Below are 20,893 nucleotides of genomic sequence, written 5' to 3'. Positions count from 1 at the left end.
GGGCAGAGAGAGAGGGAGACACAGAATCAGAAACAGGCTCCAGGCTCCGAGCCATCAGCCCAGAGCCTGACGCGGGACTCGAACTCCCGGACCGCGAGATCATGACCTGGCTGAAGTCGGACGCTTAACCGACTGTGCCACCCAGGCGCCCCTAAGTTCTCCTTTTAAAAACATGCAGCTGCTCCTCTTTCAAATACTTATAATCAAGTGTATTGAATATTCAGTTTCATAGATATGTTCCTTTTATATTAATTCTTCAATCATTTTATAAATGACTTCTGTGTTTGAAATATGTATAAAATTACTCTATGAAATCCACTTATATTCCTGTTGGGTCTAGAAACTGGACTGGATGCTATTTAAAGCCTACTCTATGATGCCATACTTGTAAGAGTTGTGCCATTCTTCGAGCGTAAGGATTAACCACGTTCAAACTTGATGGAGAATCCAAAACTACATCCTCCAAAATTTCAAAGCTCAAGAGCAAGTCTTCGAGTTTAAGTGCAGACATTCTAATGTGATATAGTATCAAAGGTAATGATAGCATTTCTTCGGAGACAATGTACAAACGGCCAACAATTACGTGAAAGGATGTTCGATATCCCTCATCATCAGAGAAATGCAAGTCAAAACCACAATGAGATGTTACCTCACATCCATGAAAATGGATGGTTTTCCACCTGTGTGAGGCATGTGAAGTAGTCAAATTCACAGAAACAGAAAGTAGAATGGTGCTCATAAGGGGAAGGGGAAAAAGAGAAGTTACAGTTTAATGAATACATTTCACTTTTGCAAGATGAAAACGTTCTGGTGACGTGTTTCGCAATTATGAATGTATTTAAGCTAGTAAACTGCATGCTTCAAAATGGTTAAGATGGTACATCTTATGTGTTTACCACAATAAAGTAACATAAACCATACAGAAAGATAATAAAAATGACAGTGTTGCCCTTTTGTAACATTTTGGACTGTTACAAAACAGTGATATCTTATAGTCAATGGTAAGGTTCAGTTCGATAAAACATCGTCATGGAAACTGCTGATTTCTAGAATCATACTCACTTGGCGTTTATAATTCTTTTTTTTTTTAATAGAAAGGGACTTAAAAAAATTTTTTTTAATGCTTATCCAAGAGAGGGAAAGAAAGAGAAACAGGGAAAAAGAACAGGGGAGGGGCAGAGAGAGTGAGGGACAGAAGATCTGAAGCGGGCTCTGTGCTGACAGCAGAGAGCCTGATGTGGGGCCTGAACTCACGAACCGTGAGATCATGACCTGAGCTGAAGTCAGACAGATAACTGACTAGCCATCCAGGTGCTCCGGGGTTTATAATTCTTGAAACTGTCAGATTAAACCTAATGGAAAATACAAGAATAATGGATGAGAATAGGCCAGGAGTCAAAATTATTAGACACTAGAATGGTGTGTTACAAGTGGGCATTACATTTGACTCTAATCTCCCTGATAAACATGAATGATAAAGGGCTAACACAACGAATGTGAATTTTTGCCCAAATTAATGAAGACGTATTTGTCTAAATAGAGAGGGAGAGGGAGAAGGAGAAGGAGAAGGAGAGAGAGAGAGAGGAGAGAGAGGTCTAATTAGAATTATAGTAAACTCTATTTTCTCATGTTAAACAATGTCTGTTTCCAACTCCTCTAGCTATTTTAATAGAGAATGCACACAGAAAATTCAGCTATCGCATTTTTTATACTGCGAAAACTCTTTGAGACATAGTCAAACAGAACAATTGTTATTGTTGGCTAATTTAAGTGAAATTAGGTCTGTCTCCAACAATTTTTTTTTAATTTATATATAAAGAAAACACATTTCCCTGAGATCAGGAACATGACAGGGATGTCCACTCTCACCGCTGTTGTTTAACATAGTGTTGGAAGTTCTAGCATCAGCAATCAGACAACAAAAGGAAATCAAAGGCATCAAAATTGGCAAAGATGAAGTCAGGCTTTCGCTTTTTGCAGATGACATGATATTATACATGGAAAATCCGATAGACTCCACCAAAAGTCTTCTAGAACTGATACATGAATTCAGCAAAGTTGCAGGATACAAAATCAATGTACAGAAATCAGTTGCATTCTTATACACTAACAATGAAGCAACAGAAAGACAAATAAAGAAACTGATCCCATTCACAATTGCACCAAGAGGCATAAAATACCTAGGGATAAATCTAGCCAAAGATGTAAAAGATCTGTATGCTGAAAACTATAGAAAGCTTATGAAGGAAATTGAAGAAGATATAAAGAAATGGAAAAATATTCCATGCTCATGGATTGGAAGAATAAATATTGTCAAAATGTCAATACTACCCAAAGCTCTCTACACATTCAATGCAATCCCAATCAGAATTGCACCAGCATTCTTCTTGAAATAGAACGAGCAATCCTAAAATTTGTATGGAACCACAAAAGACACCGAACAGTCAAACTAGTTTTGAAGAAGACCAAAGCGGGAGGCATCACAATCCCAGACTTTAGCCTCTACTACAAAGCTGTAATCATCAAGACAGCATGGTATTGGCACAAAGACAGACACATGGATCAATGGAATAGAATAGAAACCCCAGAACTAGACCCACAAATGTATGGCCAACTAATCTTTGACAAAGCAGGAAAGAACATCCAATGGAAAAAAGACAGTCTCTAACAAATGGTGCTGGGAGAACTGGACAGCAACATGCAGAAGATTGAAACTAGACCACTTTCTTACATCATTCACAAAAATAAACTCAAAATGGATAAACGACCTGAATGTGAGACAGGAAACCATCAAAACCCTAGAGGAGAAAGCAGAAAAAAAACCTCTCTGACCTCAGCTGTAGCAATCTCTTACTTGACACATCCCCAAAGGCAAGGGAATTAAAAGCAAAAATGAACTACTGGGACCTCATGAAGATAAAAAGCTTCTGCACAGCAAAGGAAACAACCAACAAAACTAAAAGGCAACCAACGGAATGGGAAAGATATTTGCAAATGACATATCAGACAAAGGGCTAGTATCCAAAATCTATAAAGAACTCACCAAACTCCACACCCAAAAAACAAATAACCCAGTGAAGAAATGGGCAGAAAACATGAATAGACACTTCTCTAAAGAAGACATCCGGATAGCCAACAGGCACATGAAAAGATGCTCAACGTTGCTCCTCATCAGAGAAATACAAATCAAAACCACACTCAGATATCACCTCACGCCAGTCAGAGTGGCCAAAATGAACAAATCAGGAGACTATAGATGCTGGAGAGGATGTGGAGAAACGGGAACCCTCTTGCACTGTTGGTGGGAATGCAAATTGGTGCAGCCACTCTGGAAAACAGTGTGGAGGTTCCTCAAAAAATTAAAAATAGACCTACCCTATGACCCAGCAATAGCACTGCTAGGAATTTACCCAAGGGATACAGGAGTACTGATGCATAGGGGCACTTGTACCCCAATGTTTAGAGCAGCACTCTCAACAATAGCCCAATTATGGAAAGAGCCTAAATGTCCATCAACTGATGAATGGATAAAGAAATTGTGGTTTATATGCACAATGGAGTACTACGTGGCAATGAGAAAGAATGAAATATGGCCCTCTGTAGCAACATGGATGGAAATGGAGAGTGTTATGCTAAGTGAAATAAACCATACAGAGAAAGACAGATACCATATGTTTTCACTCTTATGTGGATTCTGAGAAACTTAACAGAAACCCATGGGGGAGGGGAAGGAAAAAAAAAAAGAAGTTAGAGTGGAAGAGAGCCAAAGCATAAGAGACTGTTAAAAACTGAGAACAAACTGAGGGTTGATGGGGGGTGGGAGGGAGGGGAGGGTAGGTGATGGGCATTGAAGAGGGCACCTTTTGGGATGAGCACTGGGTGTTGTATGGAAACCAATTTGACAATAAATTTCATATATTGAAAAAAAAAAGAAAACACAAAGCTAAGGAGAAGAATAGTGACTCTCTTCCCATTTTGCTGGATTAGGAAACATAGGCTCTCTCTCTTTATTTTCTAGTTTGTGTTCATGCTTCAGCCCAGACTTGTTTACAACCATGAAGGCCTTTTAATAATAAGCCATCCTGCCTTCATGGTTAATGAAATGATTCCAAGTAATAGTCAACACTGTTGGGAGGATAGGGGACAAAGTAGACTGGTTAGTCACATGTGACCAAAGTTACTGAGATGCTCTTTTTAATTTAAATGTTTATACTTTTTATGACTGCAAATTTCATCTGTATGGAAAAGGAAAGCAAACACCTCAGTGAGTTCCCAGTTACCCATCACTTAGTTTCAAAGATGATTGGCTCACGGCCAACCTTGTTTCATGTATATTTGCACCTTCTCCACTCACCCCCAGGCTACTGAGAAGCCAACTCCTGACACCATTATCATTTCTGCTCAGATACTCATTACCAATCTTCCGAACAGGATAAGTGATAATCAAGAGTCCGGCCCAGAAGCAAATACATCAGCTGTCCATAGTGAAAGCGTAATAAAGGATGCATGTTAAAAGCACATGCAAGAGTCAGCAACTAAAGCAGTATCCTCTTCAGTGAACATTTGCGTAGGCTCTCATAGAGGTCACCAAACATGGGGAGCGGTGCATTCACAACCACAATCCAGTCCTGGTCCTCTGCCATCGTCACAAAGTCTGTGAATGTGAGCAATACACAGGGCCTTTCGTCCTGACCCTCTTGCTAGTCTCAGGACTGCACCTGAGGTGCCACTACATTGCTTCCTTTGATCTGCCAGCATTTCAGGCCCTACTGAAAGCTGGACATTGAGGGCCATTGTCCATCATTAGCAACGTAAACTGTTTCACACTTTTTTTTCTCACTACAAAAGTAACATGTTCATGATAGACAATGTAGAAAATACCAAAAAAGCCCAAAAGAGAACATAAGCAGCACCTGTAATCAGGGGTAAACACCAATGTTTCAGTGCAGGTCTTCATTTTGTTTTTTTCCTTTGGCCCACATACGCTCCCTCCCACCCCCACCCCAATGAACACGGGATATTTTACATTCTGTCTTAATTTGCTTTCATTACTGGATAATATATACTAAACATACTTCTATATGATTAAATATTCTTACCACACTTTTTTTTTTATTTTTACAAAATATTCCATTCTAAGAGAGAACTGTGATTAATGTCTTTTTGGGGACACTAAGTGACACCTTTGTGGGGTACCTTCTTAAAGCTAAACTCTATACATATCAGTGTTTATTTCCTTGGAAAGTAAGCATTGGATAGAAATAGTTGGGGGCAAGAGTATGCATAATTTAAGGATCTTTCCATTTTTTTAATTAATTTTTTTTTGTTTTATTAACTTATTTTGAGACAGAAAGAGAGCAGGGGACGGGCAGAGAGAGAGGGAAAGAGAAAATCCCAAGCAGGCTCTGCGCTGTCAGCACAGAGCCCGATGCAGGGCTCGAATCCATGAATCGCTAGATTGTGACCTGAGTTGAAATCAAGAGTCAGATGATTTACCGACTGAGTCACGCAGGTGCCCCAAGATCTCTCCATTTTTAAATGTAATTCCAACTACACTTAATTTTTTTTAAGTTTATTTATTTTGAGAAAGATACAGAAAGCAAGCAGGGGAGGGGCAGAGAGAAAAGGAGACAGAATCCCAGGCAGGCTCCACACTGTCCGTGCAGAGGCTGGTGCAGGGCTTGAACCCACAAGCCATGAGAGCATGCCTTGAGCCAAAATTGAGAGTTGGACACTTACCAACTAAACCACCCAAGTGCCCACCAACTATACTTTAGAAAAACTGCACCACTACTTGTTTCTGTGCACCCTTACCCACATTATTTCTTGCAATAAAAACAAATCTGTTTGAAAACATGCACCTGTTAATTTTCATTTATCAGCTTAGTCTTCACTCAGAATACAGTTCAGTAAGTTTGACTGGAGAGCGATGTTGGTAGGCTACAAGAAAGAAGATCCATGGCATGGAATTGCTTGTGTATTTTACAAAGTAAACTTAGAATATGATATTTGAAAGTTGGAAAATCCAGCCCATAAGGTTTCTATCACGATGTGGAACTCTCATGTAAGGGACTGTGGAGAGTCAGACATATCACCCCACCCTCCACCCCCACCCTGCCTTCACTAGCACGATTCAATTCAATCCGGTCTCAAGATTGAGTGGGTCTGCAGAAGGAAGGGTTCTTTTCAGGCCATGTGACTTTGGGATCCTCCACCAGTCTGGTCCTGTTTCCACACTAAGAAAGTAAGAATAAACATCACACCAGTATTACCCACCTTGAAGATTTGCTGTGGAACTAAATCAAGTCATATATTTGAAAATGTTTTGTAAACCTTAAATACTACAGAAGAGTGTAGCGAGGGAATTAGATTCTAAAGTTAGCAAGTAAAGTTAAAACTGAGTGCACGCTCTGCCTGTGTCAAAAATAAACATTAAAAAATAAAAAAAAAAGGGGGGGGCTGTGTGGGTGCCTCAGTCTGTTAAGTGTCCGACTTCAGCTCAGGTCATGATCTCCTGGTTGGTGGGTTTGAGCCTCATGTCGGACTCTGTGCTGACAGCTCAGAGCCTGGGGCCTGCTTCAGATTCTGTGTGTGTGTGTGTGTGTGTGTGTGTGTGTGTGTGTCCCTCTCCCACTCACGCTCTGACTCTCTCTGAAAAATAAACATTAAAAACTTTAAAAAAACAGAGTGCAAGAAAATTACTTGGAAGTTGGTGCTCTCACTTAGAAGGCACAGAACAAAGACCTCTGAAGGGGAGCTAGGACGAATACATTCTCAGTAAAATTGCCCGTGTAACTGCTGCACTGTAACCTATTTTCATTTTCTCTCTTTCTCTGCCAAGTGCATAACCGAATACAAGTCAGATGAAAGTATGACGCAACTGTATTATTCTTCTACAGTTTTATTTTGGTAAGTCAAGAAACTTCTCTGGGTCTCTTTGTCCAATGGTGTAGTTGAGCTGGATCAGGGTTTCATCCAATTTTCATTTGACACATATTTTGAGTTTACTATTCCTGGTGTGTTCCAGGCTGCTGTGCTGGACGTGGGGGTGGGGGGGACGCCAGGAAGGAGACACAGTCTGACCACAAGAGGCCAGTGAGTGGTGCGGCAGTTTCAACTGTGATTTGAGGAATCCTGGGTTCTTTGATCACCTTCTGCGGAATGCAGTGAATGTTTAAAAAAATTATGTAAAAGTTACATGTTTTGTTATGAATACCAGCTACAATGCTACATCTGATACGCATTAAGTTACTTTGTTTCCTCCTTTGCTGTTTGTTACTTTTTCATGCAACATTTGTTTTAAACCTGGGTTAACTTATTTTTTTAATTTAAAAAATGTGGAAAAATGAAAAGTGAACTAAAGGGGCAGACAATGAGAAGTCTTTTATTTTGGATCCCCCCACCCTTCGCCTTCTCTACACACACTCCATCCCCATTGACGCCGTCCTCCTATTCAGAGGTAACCACTGGGTCAGTACTCAAAAAGAAACAGTTGTTAAGGTGATCCCTGGGGTCCAAAAGTTAAACATCCAACTAGAGAGACTCTAAGGCCCGTCCCAGATCTAAAATTATGTCCAGTTCTTTTGTGGCATATACTCTACCGAAGGGTGCAAAAAAAGAGACAGCCTTGCCTTGTCTAACATTGTGGTTGGTAAAGGGAGAGATGAATACAAATTGAATTCTTAATTACACGCTAGATTTGGAAACCCGAAGGAAGAGGATGTGGCTCAGGCACTTTCAAGGCGGGTGGTTTATTCACGGATCGAATAAAGGCCCCCTCTAGGCTGTAAACCCCATGAGGGCAGGAACTCCACCGCCAGCTTTCACTGCAGAGCCTGGCACGCAACAGCGGCTCACTAGGCCAAGGACCCCACGGCCCAGCACGGGGAACGGTTGGGGTGGGTGGGCTGGCCAGCAGGGAAGGTCACATGACTATCGCTCCCGTGCAAATCTCCCCCCACCTTTTCCCCGAGTTGCAGCGCCAGGCCCGGCCCACAAGCCTCACCAATCCGCGAAGGGAGTCAAATTTGGCTTAAGGCCGGGCGAGAGGCGTGTTCCGCGATTCGAGTCACCCCGCAACTGGGTGTCGCCCAGTTCGGCCCACTTTCCCCTGAGTCTCAGGCGGTAGTCCCGCCCACCCGGCCCCAACAACGTGGTGCACATTGCAAGTGGGAGGTGCAGAGGGGCCAGAAGGGGGCAAAGGCGCATGCCTGTTGACGCAGCGCGGCGGCCGCTCGTGAAGATAGGGGCGGAGCTTCAGAAAGAAGAGCGACGGCGGGGCGGGGGAAGTAGGGAGAAGTCTCCAAGGCGCGTGCGCGCGGCAAGCCTTCCCCGGCCAGACCCACGCGGCGCGGCGTGGTGACGCCCGTGCGGCCCGAGGAAGGGGTGGGGCCGGGCCGGGGCGGGCCTCCGCGCTCCTCCCGCCCCCTCTCCATCCCGACTCTCCCTCCCCCTACCTCCCCCACACTGGGCCCCGTCAGCCCAAGGGTTCCTTCGTCGCTTAGCTTCGCGTCGGCCCGGCCCGGCCCGGCCAGCGGGCAGATGCTCCGAGCTGCCGCTGCCGACGCCGCCGACTCGGCCGGTGGCGGTGTGGGAGGCGGGCGTCCGGCCCCGGGCCGCTGAGTGTGACGGACGGGGCCGGGGGCCGCCGGGCGCCGCGGCGTCGGCGGCTCCGCGCGGACCATGTATTTCCTGAGCGGCTGGCCCAAGAGGCTGCTGTGCCCTCTGGGGAGCCCGGCCGAGGCGCCTATCCACGTTCAGTCCGACCCCCAGAGGACTTTCTTCGCCGTGCTGGCCCCGGTCCGCCTCAGCATCTGGTACAGCCGCGTAAGTAGAGCCGCCCGCCGCCTCTCGCCGCTCCCTCCCCGGCGTCCCGGCGCGGTCCCGCCCTCAACTTCCACCCGGCGTCCCGCGCCCCTGCCCCTCGGCGCCGGACCCGCGTTCGGCCCCGTTCGGCCGGGGCTCGGGGGGCAGAGGCGGCGGCGGCCGAAAATCCGTGCGCCTCCCCGCGTCGGACCGGCGGCCGCGCGCCGCGCAGACCCCGCGCGCTCCCTTGGCCGAGCCCGGACTTGCCCTCCGCTCCCTTCCCCCATTCCCCGAGGAGCAAATTTGTTTAAACTTTCCGCAAATAGCAGTCTGGGCGCCGTGCGCTCCCAGCCCGCCCCTGCTTTCAAGGCCGTGGTTCTGGAGCTGGGGAGAGCCTGTTGGGCTTCACCCAGTGCCAGACTTGGCAGGCCTGGGGAGAACTTTCTTCGAGCAGCCGCAGCCAGGATTCCTTCGTTTTTGACCGAAGGTCTGCTCGTCCCACGCGTCGCTTCACCCCAGCATCTCCTCCCCGCCTCGCCGCTGCCCGGGACTCTCGGTAGAGAATTGCAGGGGGAGGTTGGCGGGAGCGGAAGTTGCACTCCGATGTGTCCGCGCCGCGCTCGGGCATTTAACACCTGGAAGTCATGAGGTTTGGGAAAAGCACGAACCTGAGTTCTGTGTGTGCTTTCTGCGAGCCCTGTTGTTGTTGTTGTTGTTGTGTGTGTGTTTTTTTTTCTCCTTGTGTCACTACTGAGTAGGTAAGAGAAAAGAACTTCACCGAACTGAAGTGGTGGGTGGGCTACTCCTTTTTTTCCGCGAGCGCTGCTCTTAGGCCAGGCTCTAAAAGCTACAGAAGGAAAAAAAAAAATGTTGGTTGGTGGTGGTTTGTCCCCCAAAGAAGGCAGCACTTACCGACGTCAGAGTGCAGTTTTTGTCTTTTGGTAGCTGACTTGACCGCGTGGAAATAGGTTATGACCTTGGTTGTATTAGATCCGTGTGGCGTTACTGGCTTTAGTTAAGTTAGTTAAAAGCCTCAGCTGTCTGGCTGGCCGCGTGAATACTTGAAAAGTCCTGTCTACTCTCACAGCCCTGGTGAAAGTGATGATGGGACTTAGGTGTTTCCGGTAGCTTCTTTACAGGACTGTCATAGTTAGGCTGTAAGGCGAAACTGTTCGCCGTTGAGTTTGGGCCAATGTACGTTGTAAGTAAGTATCAAAACCAAAGAGGTGGTTATGTAACCGGCAGCGTGACTCTTCTGCCTGGTGCTTGATGTCCTTTTTGAACATGGGCATGGTATATCATTGGGTGTTTAAATGAGATGCTACCTCACTTACAGTGTGTCTGCCAGTGGAATAATTTTTATTTGCTTGTGTGTATATAATCATCTTGAAAGTTCATGCAGAAGAAATAATTAGAACTTGAATTTTAACCCGTCTTCCGAATTTGGAATGAATTTCACCTTGATGGAACAGCCACAAATTTAACTGTCCCTGAAAGGGTACACAAGTTTAGACAGTACCAGACTTACTACGAGGGATGAATGGACCCGAAGCCTGCAGGTTACTTCATTGCTCTGGGAAAAAAACAAAAATGTGCGTCAGTTTTCTTCGGGATATTAAGAACATCTGTTAGGGCGCCCGAGTGGCTCGTCAGTTGAGCGTCGGACTTCGGCTCAGGTCATGATCTCGCCGTTCGTGAGCCCCACGTCTTGCTCTCTTCTGTCAGCACAGAGACCCCTTCAGCTCCTCTGTCCCCCACTCTTTGCCTCTCCCCCGCTTGCGCTCTCAAAAATAAATAAAAATAACACCTGCTTTTTTTGCCTTTGGAGTTAGACACTATGTAAAATAGGCAGTCACGGAATTTAAAGCTGCTAGTGACTCCTACCTTTAAACTTCCATCCTACACTTAGCTGCTTTCTTACAGAAGTCCTGGGGTCACTACCAGTAACATCCCGTGTGTGGGGTTAGGGCATATGAGGTGAAATGAGGTGCCTTAGTGGAGGCTGCATGTTACTGTAGGTCCAGGAATGGTTAATCTTGGTCTCTGGCTTCAGCTTCATCACTTGAAGAATCAAGTATTGGATCAGATGCTCTGAAGGTCTGTGATTAGATGGCTGGGTTAATGGGGAGCCAGTGCCAGACCTGCTTTCAGTCTCCTCCTCTTGGAATATGCCTTTTTTTCACTGTCTGAAAGCTTTTTTTTTTTGCTTTGTTTTTTTAATTTCTAAACTTACTGAAACTATGTAAGTTAAAATCAATTTAGGTTAACAAATTTCTTTTAAAAGTGAAAACACCTCTAGCTAAATTGAGGAACTATCAGTACTCAATTTAGAATGAATTGGTTTAAAATGTTTGCATGAGGGGCACCAGAGTGGCTCAATCGGTTAGGCTTCCAACTTCGGCCCAGGTCATGATCTCACGGTTTGTGAGTTCGAGCCCCGCGTCGGGCTCTGTGCTGACAGCTCGGAGCCTGGAGCTTGCTTCTTATTTTCTGTCTCTCCAACCCCCCCCCCCCCCCCCATCTCTCTGCCCACGCTCTGTCTCTTTCTCTCAAGAGTAAATAAACATTAAAAAAATTAAAAAAAAGTAAAACGTGTGCTTGAAAACACGAAAGCTTTGATATTGGAAAGCTCCTGTACATACACGTAACTTTAGAGAATAAAGTGAACACTGAAGATGGAAATGTGGGGTTGAGGTCTTAAAAGCTGCTTGAGGGCATTTGAGATAGGGAGACATGCACAGAGAGATCAGGATATATAACATGATTTGCTTATTTGAAATTTTGTTAGGCCTCTCTTAGTCACTTAGGAGGGATGCATTTTTGAAAAGAGAAAACTAGCCTGTGCAAAGTATCCGTGCATTTTTTTTTTAATTTTTTTTTCAACTTTTTAAAATTTATTTTTGGGACAGAGAGAAACAGAGCATGAACGGGGGAGGGGCAGAGAGAGAGGGAGACACAGAATCGGAAACAGGCTCCAGGCTCTGAGCCATCAGCCCAGAGCCTGACGCGGGGCTCGAACTTCCGGACCGCGAGATCGTGACCTGGCTGAAGTCGGACGCTTAACTGACTGCGCCACCCAGGCGCCCCTATCCGTGCATTTAAAAGCCTAAGCTCTGTGTGTGTGTTTAATGTCCAAAAAGAATTGCTATGTTTAAAATATTGTTTAGTCATGAGACTATGGAAACATTAAGTAAAATTCCTAAGAATAACTTGTGTACGTTTTATGGGTCTTCTAGTGAACTTTTTTGTACCTGCTGTAGTTACTATTATGTACTCTAAGGTCTGTTTGTAGTATCAGTGTTAGCCAGACCTCTTTAATATTCTTTCCTAACTCCAAATTTAAGAAATAAGTGCTGTTTGGTTGTTTATGAACAAAAGACTTTCTTCAAATACTCGCTTTGCTTTTTTATTTCATTTTTAGTGTGAAGGTATAACTCGTTTCATTGTAACATGTTGATACAAATTTGTTTTCTCTACTTTGTGATTCTACTTAGGAGTTCTAAAAACTGCTCAAGAGTTTGCAACAGGGGTCATCCATAGATTTTGCAACCCAAAAAAGGGTGCTCAAAAAAACAGTTTAGTACGTATGTGTTAGGTTGGGGTGGCAGAGGTATGATCGATGGAGCAGTTGACGATGTATTTCTGCTAAGGGCATTGAAAAAGGACTAGTTTCGGGGCACCTGGATGGCTCAGTCGGCTGAGCGTCCGGCTTCGGCTCAGGTCATGATCTCACGGTTTATGAGTTCGAGCCCTGCGTCAGGCTCTGTGCTGACAGCTCGGAGCCTGGAGCCTGTTTCAGATTCTGTGTCTCTCTCTCTCTGCTCCTCCCCTGCTCATGCTCTCAAAATAAATGCTCTCTCAAAATAAATAAATAAACATTAAAAAAAATTAAAAAAAGAACAAGGACTCGTTTCAGCTTTGGGATTGAAGCTGCTGTTTAAACCATATTATGATTTATGACTGACAGGGTGTTTTGTGAGATTGTGTTTTGAACTGTACTAGAGGGCCTAGAATGATTCCTCTAATGCACTGCTTAACTCTGAATACAAAAGCCTACATACGTGAACCACAGAATGATACCTTAGAATGCTGTAATTTTAAGTTAGTTTTATGTCAATTTTGGGGTCATTATTTTATATATGTAAATTATCTTTGGAAGTATTTTTGAACACCTTGTGTGAAAGATAGCGTTAATAGGCAGTATAGGAAACGGATGAAGGGGTATGTTATACGTAACAAAACACTCTATGCAAAGGCATTAATATGTTAAATGTGTTAATAAAAATGAAAATTTTGTGATTTATTGCTGTGAAGTTTGCTAAAAAAAAAAAAAGCTGAAATAGATATTTACTTGGCTTATGAAATAAAATGTGTCTCTTTGAGTAACCCTGACTACAACCTTATGTTCTTGTTGGTGTATGCTAATAAGAGAGAACAAGGAGGTGTTGAAAGAAGCCAAGTTGTAGGATTAGGTATATGGTTAACTGTGGCCCTCAGGAGGGCCATTTAATTTGTACCTGTATTTTCCCACTCTCCCATTTCCTGCCTTGTCAACTCTGCTCTATCACTGATTGCTTCCAGAGAGCCTTTTTTTTTTTTATTAAAAAAATTTTTTTTTAATTCATTTTTGAGAGAGCTTGTGAGTGGTGGAGAGGCAGAGAGAGGGGGAGAGAGAATCCCAATCAGGCTCCTCACTGTCAGCGCAGAGCCCGATGCCTGGGTTTGATCTCACAAGTGGGATCCTGACCTGAGCCGAAACCAAGAGTCAGACACTTAGCGGACTGAGCCACCCAGGTGCCCCTGGAGAGCCTTTCTCACAAACTCACTGCTTGGAAGTCTTTTAGGGTTCACTGTTGGTTACAGAATGAAGTTCAAACTTTTAGTTTGTTATCAGAGACACTCCCCTCTTAGAATGATCACTTGCCCCATCTCTGCCTATCAGAATATTATCCATCCTTTAGCTTCTATTGAAATTCTGCTTTCTCTGAGTCATTCTTTATTTACCATAACAAGATGTGTTCATTTTTTTGATGAGCTAATGTTTGCAAGTTTTTGCACACGTTTTATTTATCCATTTAGATAGTAAGTTTCTGGAGGGCAGAAATGATCTTTTGTACTATACATAATGCCTGTACAAAGCATATGCTTAATAAGTATTTTTATTTTTTAAATGTTTACTTATTTGAGAGAGAACTAGTGGGGGAGGAGCAGAGGAAGAGGGAGAGACAATCCCAAGCAGCGTCTTGTCTGTCAGGGCAGAAGCCTGACGCAGGGCTCGAACTCACAAACCATAAGATCATGACCTGGGCTGAAGTCAAGAGTTGGACACTTAACCAACTGAGCCACCCAGGTGCCCCTAATAAGTATTTTGAAACTAAGTTGATGAATTTAGGGTATCCTATGCATAGCACAGAATGTTCTAAAGGTTTAATAAGTGGAAGATTTAAAAATGTTGACATGTAGTTTAAAAAAAAATGGTAGTATTAAATTACAAGTTAAATTTAGAAAAAGTTATTTTAGATAGGGTTATTTAGGTGAAAGTGAATTAAATACTTTATTATACACAGTTTGGTTATATTAGAAAAGTAGTACTTGTTATTCACAGTAGCCAAGATATGAAAACAACCTAAGTCAACCTAAGTGTCTGTCAGTGGATGAATGGATAAAGAAGATGTGATATATATACACAATGGAATGTTACTCAGCCACCAGAAAGAAAGATAATCTTGCCATTTGCAACAACATGGATGGACCTTGAAGGCATTGTCCTAAGTAAAATAAGTTAACCAAAGGCAGATACTGCATGATGGCACTTACGTATGGAATCTGAAAAAGCTGAATGCATAGAAAGAAACAGACTAGAATGGTGGTTACCAGAGGTTAGGAGGTGTGGAAAAAGGGGAGTTGTTCAAAGAGTGCAAACTTCCAGATGTCAGGTGAATACGTTCTGGGGATTTAATGTAATGACAGTAGTTCGTGATACTGTATTATATACCTGAAAGTTGCTGAGATAGTGGATCTTCAGTGTTCTCACTATGAGAAAAGTGCTAACTATGTGATGCAGGTGTTGGCTAACACTACGGTGGTAATCATTTTGTGAGATATAAGTGTATCAAACAGCCTGTACATCTTAAACTCATGCAGTGTTGTAGGTCAGTTATATCTCAGTAAAGCTAGGGGAAAAAGAAGTGGTATGTGGTAAAGGGTCCTCTGTAGTTTGCCAAAACGTAAACTACTGTGCGGTCTCATAACCAATTGAACTGGTTCCCAGTCTGTGTTTATATTGGAAGTGACCTGTGGAAAGGAAAGTCCCATAAAACAGTAGTATAAACATTTAAATAAGGACATTTCACCCATCTCGGATGCTTGTTAAGCATTGATTTGATGCATATGACAGGGAAACATTCATTCTGAGTTTGTGGACTAGGTGCTTTACGTCATAGGAAGCAGCGTTTCTTGAATTTAGGTCCTTCACATGCCTAATTCATGATTTTTGCCCTGTCCTTACAGTACTTCTCCAATCTAACTTTTAAACTTGAAATTCTCTTTTAAAGTAATTTATATCTTTACTATAAATGGAAAGCCAGCACCACTTGGATAAATACAGTGTTACTGTATGAGGGAATAGAATGAAAACGATGTTACGAAAATTTAGGTTCCTGCCAAAGGCTCTTGCCCTTTTCTTAAAAGGAGGAGTTAGCAGCTACGCGAGAGGTGTTTAGAAGTAAACCAGCACAGGACAGGGGCACCTGGGTGGCTCAGTCCTTTAAGCATCTGAGTTGGGCTTAGGTCATGATCTCACTGTCAGAACCTGGAGTCTGCTTCAGATTGTGTCTCCCCCTCTCTCTGCCCCTCGCCTGCTCACACTCTGTCTCTTTCTCAAAAATAAACAAACACACAAAAAAAGATCAGTAGCACCTGTCACAGATATCCTCTTTAAATCAAAAGGATTGAAGAAAAGTTGGAAAAATTATTTTCTTACACTGTGATTAAAAAAGTGTCACCTATATAGGAAATACTGCGTTAAAGCATTCTGTTTACTGCTAAATATGCAATTTATCAAATTAGGTATCATATATAGATATCATATTAGAGTGAATAAACTTAAGATTTAAAAGTATTTAAGACCAGTCTAGAATTCACACTTGCCACAAAGTGACAGTTACTTAATTAAAAATATTTTATTTGCTAGCAAGCGTCAGTTAGTTGGAATCAGGGTATCTTAGGCTTCTTTTAAGTTCATTCTCATTGCTTCATTTTGAGTAGCTATCCCAAACCCGCCTCCCCAAGTGATTTGCCTTAGATCCATAATAAAGCATACATAAGTTTACATGTGAAAATTTGAATATTATTGTAGGTGTACAGCAGAATTTGCTGTGGTTTAATTTTCTAACAGCTTTATTGAGATGTATAAAAGTCTTGTAAAGGTACAGTGACTTTTAGTAAATTTATAGAGTTGTGAAACATCATCACAATCTAGTTTTAGGACATTTATAGCAACCCCAAGAAGTATTATGCCCATTTGCATTTAACTTGTGTTCATATTCCGGCCCCAGGGAACCATTGGCCTTTTTGGCCCTGTAGATTGGACTTTTGGAAGTTTCACGTGAAGGAAACCATACAACATGCAGTCTCTTGTGTCTGGCTGTTACTTAGCATAATGTTTTTGTGGTACTCCTTTTTATAGCCAAATATTATTCCATTGTGTGGCTTATACCACATTTTAAAAATCCATTTACCAGCTAATGGATATTTGGTTGTTTCTGTTTTTGGGGTCATTATGGATAATGCTGCTATAAACAACTGTATGCATATCTTTGCAAGGATGCGTATTATCATTTCTTATAGGGAGATAGGAATGGAACTGCTAGGTCATCTGGTACACTGATGTTTAGCTTTTTAGGAAACTGCCAAACTGTTCCACAGTAGCGTTAAGTAGCATTTTACATCATCCCCACTAGCAAAGCATGAAGGTTTCTGTTTCTCCACATCCTTCTCAACACTTGGTTATTGTAATTCCTTTTTATTACCGCTATTTTAGTGGGTTTGTAGTGGTATCTCATTGTGACTTTAATTTGTACTTTCCTAATGACTGACAGTGTTTGGCATCTTTTCATGTGCTTATGAGCCATTTGTATACCATATTTGGTGAAATATCTATTCAAACCCTTTGCCCTCCTTTTTTTAAATTAAGAAAAAAAATTTTTTTAATGTTCATTTATTATTGAGACACAGAGTGTGAGCAGGGGAGGGGCAGAGAGAGAGGGAGACACAGAATCTGAAGCAGCCTCCAGGCTCTGAGCTGTCAGCACAGAGCCTGATGCAGGGGCTGGAGCATACAAACAGAGAGATCATGACCTGAGCCGAAGTCAGAGGCTTAACCCACTGAGCCACCCAGGTGCCCTGCCCTCCTTTTTTTTTTTTTTTTTTTTTTTTTTTTTAATTGGAATGTTTTTACCTAACAACCTTGAGTTGTAAGGGTTCCTTATATAATTTGGATTTTCAGTTTCTTAGTGGTGTCTTTTGGAGAATAAAAGCTTAATTTTGATGAAGTCTAGTTTTTCTTTTTTTTCTTCTGTGAATCATGCTTTTTGTATCTTGAAAAACCTTTGGCCAATCCAAGGTCACAGCATCTTATGTTTCCTTTTATAAGTTTTATAATTTGACCTCTTATATGTAAGTCTGTTGCCAATTTTGAGTTGATTTTTTGTAAAGACCAAGGTTGTTTTTTTTTTTTTTTCTAAACATACATATCCGGTTGTCTTAGCACAATTTGTTCGAAAAACTCTTCACTGTTGAATTGCATTGGCACCTTTGTCAAACATCAGTTGACTATAACAGTAAGGGGTGATTTCTGTATTTTCTGTTGTTTTCATTCATTGATATGTGTCTATTATGCAAGCATCACACTGAAGCTTTATAGCAAATTTAGAAATTGGGTGGTAAAAGCCCTACTTTGTTTTCAAAATTATCTTGCCTATTCTAGATCCTTTGCATTTCTGTATAAATTTTAGGATTATCTTGTCAATTTCTAAAAAAAAAAAAAAAAAAAGAAAAGAAAAAGAAAAAACCCATAAAAAAGAAACACAAAAAACAAAACAAAGACCAAGATTTTCAGGGGATTGCACTAAGTTTGTAGATCAACAGAGAGAATTGCCATCTCATTGGTATAGTATATTCCAGTCTATGAACATGCAGTGTCTTTCTATTTATTTAGGTTTTAAAAATGTTCTCTTAGCAGCGTTTTGTAGTTTTCAGTGTACAGGTCTTTCACTTTTGTTTAATTTATTCCTACGTGTTTTTATGTATGTTTTAAGATGCTCTCATAAATGTAATTGTTAATTTCATTTTCAGATCATTACAAGTATATAGATGTAAAATTGATTTTTGTATATTCCTGTTTTGCAACCTTGCCAAACTTGTTTTATTCTCATAGTTTTTTATAGTTAGAAATAATAAATTCAGCAAAATTGAAAGTCAACATGCAAAAATCAGTTGCGTTTCTATGCTATAACAATGAATATCCAAAAGTGAAATTGAGAAAACCATTTTATTTACAATGGTATCAAAAAAATTAAATAATTAGAATTAAACTTAACTGAGGAGGCAAAAGACTTATGCTGAAAACTACAAAACCATTGCTGAAAAAAATTAGAGATGCAAATAAATGAAAAGACATCCCATGTTCACGGATTAAGATACCAGTACTACCCACAGCAGTCTACAGCTTTAGTGCAATCCCAATGGTATTTTTTTTTTTCAGAAATAGAAAAATCCATCCTAAAATTAAGATGGAATCTTAAGTGATTGTCCTCATTGGTCTAGGTAAAATTTTAGCAATTTCGTAGATCTTTTCAGTGAGCCAACTTCTGGTTTTACTGATCTTTTATTGGTCTGTTAATTTTGTGTTTCCTGTTTTTTTATTTGTGCACTGATTTTTAAATTATTTTCTTTGGGTTTGGTGTTGTAGGTTCTCTGGGTTCGGACAAATGTATATTTGCAAATATCTGTGATTGTAATGTCATGCAGAATGTTTTCCTTGTCCTGAAAATCCCTGTACTCTACCTATTCATCTACCCTCCACCCCATAGCATTTGATGTGCATCAAATTTTGTTCTCAATTCAGTTCTTAAAGTTTAATCATTTTTAAAATTAAATAATTTCTTTGGATCATGGATTATTTAGAAGCATGTGGTTTAATTTCCAAATATTTAAGGATTTCCCATACTCTTTGTTATTGGTTCTAACTTAATTCCATTGTGGTTGAGGACTCTACTTTGAATAATTTTACTCCTTTAAGATTATTATGGGTTACCATATGCTTTGTGTTAGAACATGTTTGATGTGTACTTGTAAAGAATATGTATTCTGTTACTGGCAGAGAGTTCTGTAAATGGTAGGTTAAGTTGGTTGACGTGGTTCAAGTCTTCTGTATCCTTGTTAATGTTCAGTCTAGCAGTATCAGTTATTGAGAGTAGAGATTGAAATCTCCAACTCTGGTTGAATTGTTTTCTCTTTCAATGCTTTTGATTTTTGCTCATGTATTTTTGGGCTGTGTTGCTTAGGTTTGTATACATTTATAATGGTCATATTTGTCTTTTGCATTGATGTGTGCGCGCGTGTGTGTTTGTTTAAATCATGAGTTCTCTCCCCACTAATGTTTGTTTTCACAGAGTGTATTTTACTGTATATTAATATTGCCACTACAGTTCTCTTATGGTTTACCACTTGTGTGACATATTGTTTGCTACCCTTTTGCTTGCACAAAATAATTACATCTTTGAATCTGAGGTATGTCTTGTATGGACAGCATATATTTAGATTTTGCTTTTTTGTTGTTATTTCCCAAATCTAATCTGATAATCCCTGCCATTTGATTGGAGTGTTTAGTCCAGCCACATATAATTATTGATATGGTTGGATTTATATCATTTTGGTGTTTTGTTTAATATGTCCTTTGTTACTCCTTTTTTTTTTTTAAGTTTATTTATTTTGAGAGAGAGGGAGGATCCCAAGCAGGGGCTCGATCTCACGAACCATATGAACTGAGCCAATGTCAAGAGTCAGATGATTAACTGATTGAGCCACCCTTGGCCTCTGATTTCTTAACTAGACTTTTTTGAATTATTTTACTAAGAGTTTCTCTAGTGATTACAATGTGTATCTTCTTATAGTATATTTGGGGTTACTACTGATATAATTCTGGTAAAATAGAGCAGTTTTTTCAGCCTGTTTTTATTCTCATGCCTTTAAAAATTCATTTTATTTTATTTTTTAATGAAGTTTATTGTCAAATTGGTTTCCATACAACACCCAATGCTCATCCCAACAGGTGCCCTCCTCAATACCCATCACCCACCCTCCCTTCCCTCCCACCCCCCATCAACCCTCAGTTTGTTCTCAGTTTTTAACAGTCTCTTATGCTTTGGCTCTCTCCTACTCTAACCTCTTTTTTTTTTTTTTTTCTTCCCCTCCCCCATGGGTTTCTGTTAAGTTTCTCAGAATCCACATAAGAGTGAAACCATATGGTATCTGTCTTTCTCTGTATGGCTTATTTCACTTAGCATAACACTCTCCATTTCCATCCACGTTGCTACAGAGGGCCATATTTCATTCTTTCTCATTGCCACGTAGTACTCCATTGTGCATATAAACCACAATTTCTTTATCCATTCATCAGTTGATGGACATTTAGGCTCTTTCCATAATTGGGCTATTGTTGAGAGTGCTGCTCTAAACATTGGGGTACAAGTGCCCCTATGCATCAGTACTCCTGTATCCCTTGGGTAAATTCCTAGCAGTGCTATTGCTGGGTCATAGGGTAGGTCTATTTTTAATTTTCTGAGGAACCTCCACACTGTTTTCCAGAGTGGCTGCACCGCTTTGCATTCCCACCAAAAGTGCAAGAGGGTTCCCGTTTCTCCACATCCTCTCCAGCATCTATAGTCTCCTGATTTGTTCATTTTGGCCACTCTGACTGGCGTGAGGTGATATCTGAGTGTGGTTTTGATTTGTATTTCCCTGATAAGGAGCAACGTTGAGCATCTTTTCATGTGCCTATTGGCCCTCCTAAAAATTTTTTTGGGTA

The 20,893-nt window shown here is 41.3% G+C and overlaps 1 protein-coding gene across 4 annotated transcripts in view; it reads left to right on the top strand.

Annotated features, from left to right (window-relative positions):
* Positions 1–8,669: 8,669 nt before the first annotated feature.
* RIC1 (RIC1 homolog, RAB6A GEF complex partner 1) overlaps positions 8,670–20,893 on the top strand; it is a 147,353-nt gene continuing 135,129 nt past the window's right edge. For all 4 annotated transcript variants that reach the window (XM_045043061.1, XM_023243272.2, XM_023243271.2 and 1 more), the window contains exon 1: positions 8,670–8,826. In XM_045043061.1, coding sequence (XP_044898996.1) covers positions 8,683–8,826 — 144 coding nt within the window. In that variant the 5' untranslated portion in view covers positions 8,670–8,682. The remainder of the gene's footprint in view (positions 8,827–20,893) is intronic.

Source organism: Felis catus, chromosome D4 (genome assembly GCF_018350175.1).
Source record: "Felis catus isolate Fca126 chromosome D4, F.catus_Fca126_mat1.0, whole genome shotgun sequence".
NCBI classification, from domain to species: Eukaryota; Metazoa; Chordata; class Mammalia; order Carnivora; family Felidae; genus Felis; species Felis catus.
Note: the sequence above shows the minus strand (reverse complement) of the source record. Positions and strands in the feature narration are given on the sequence as shown.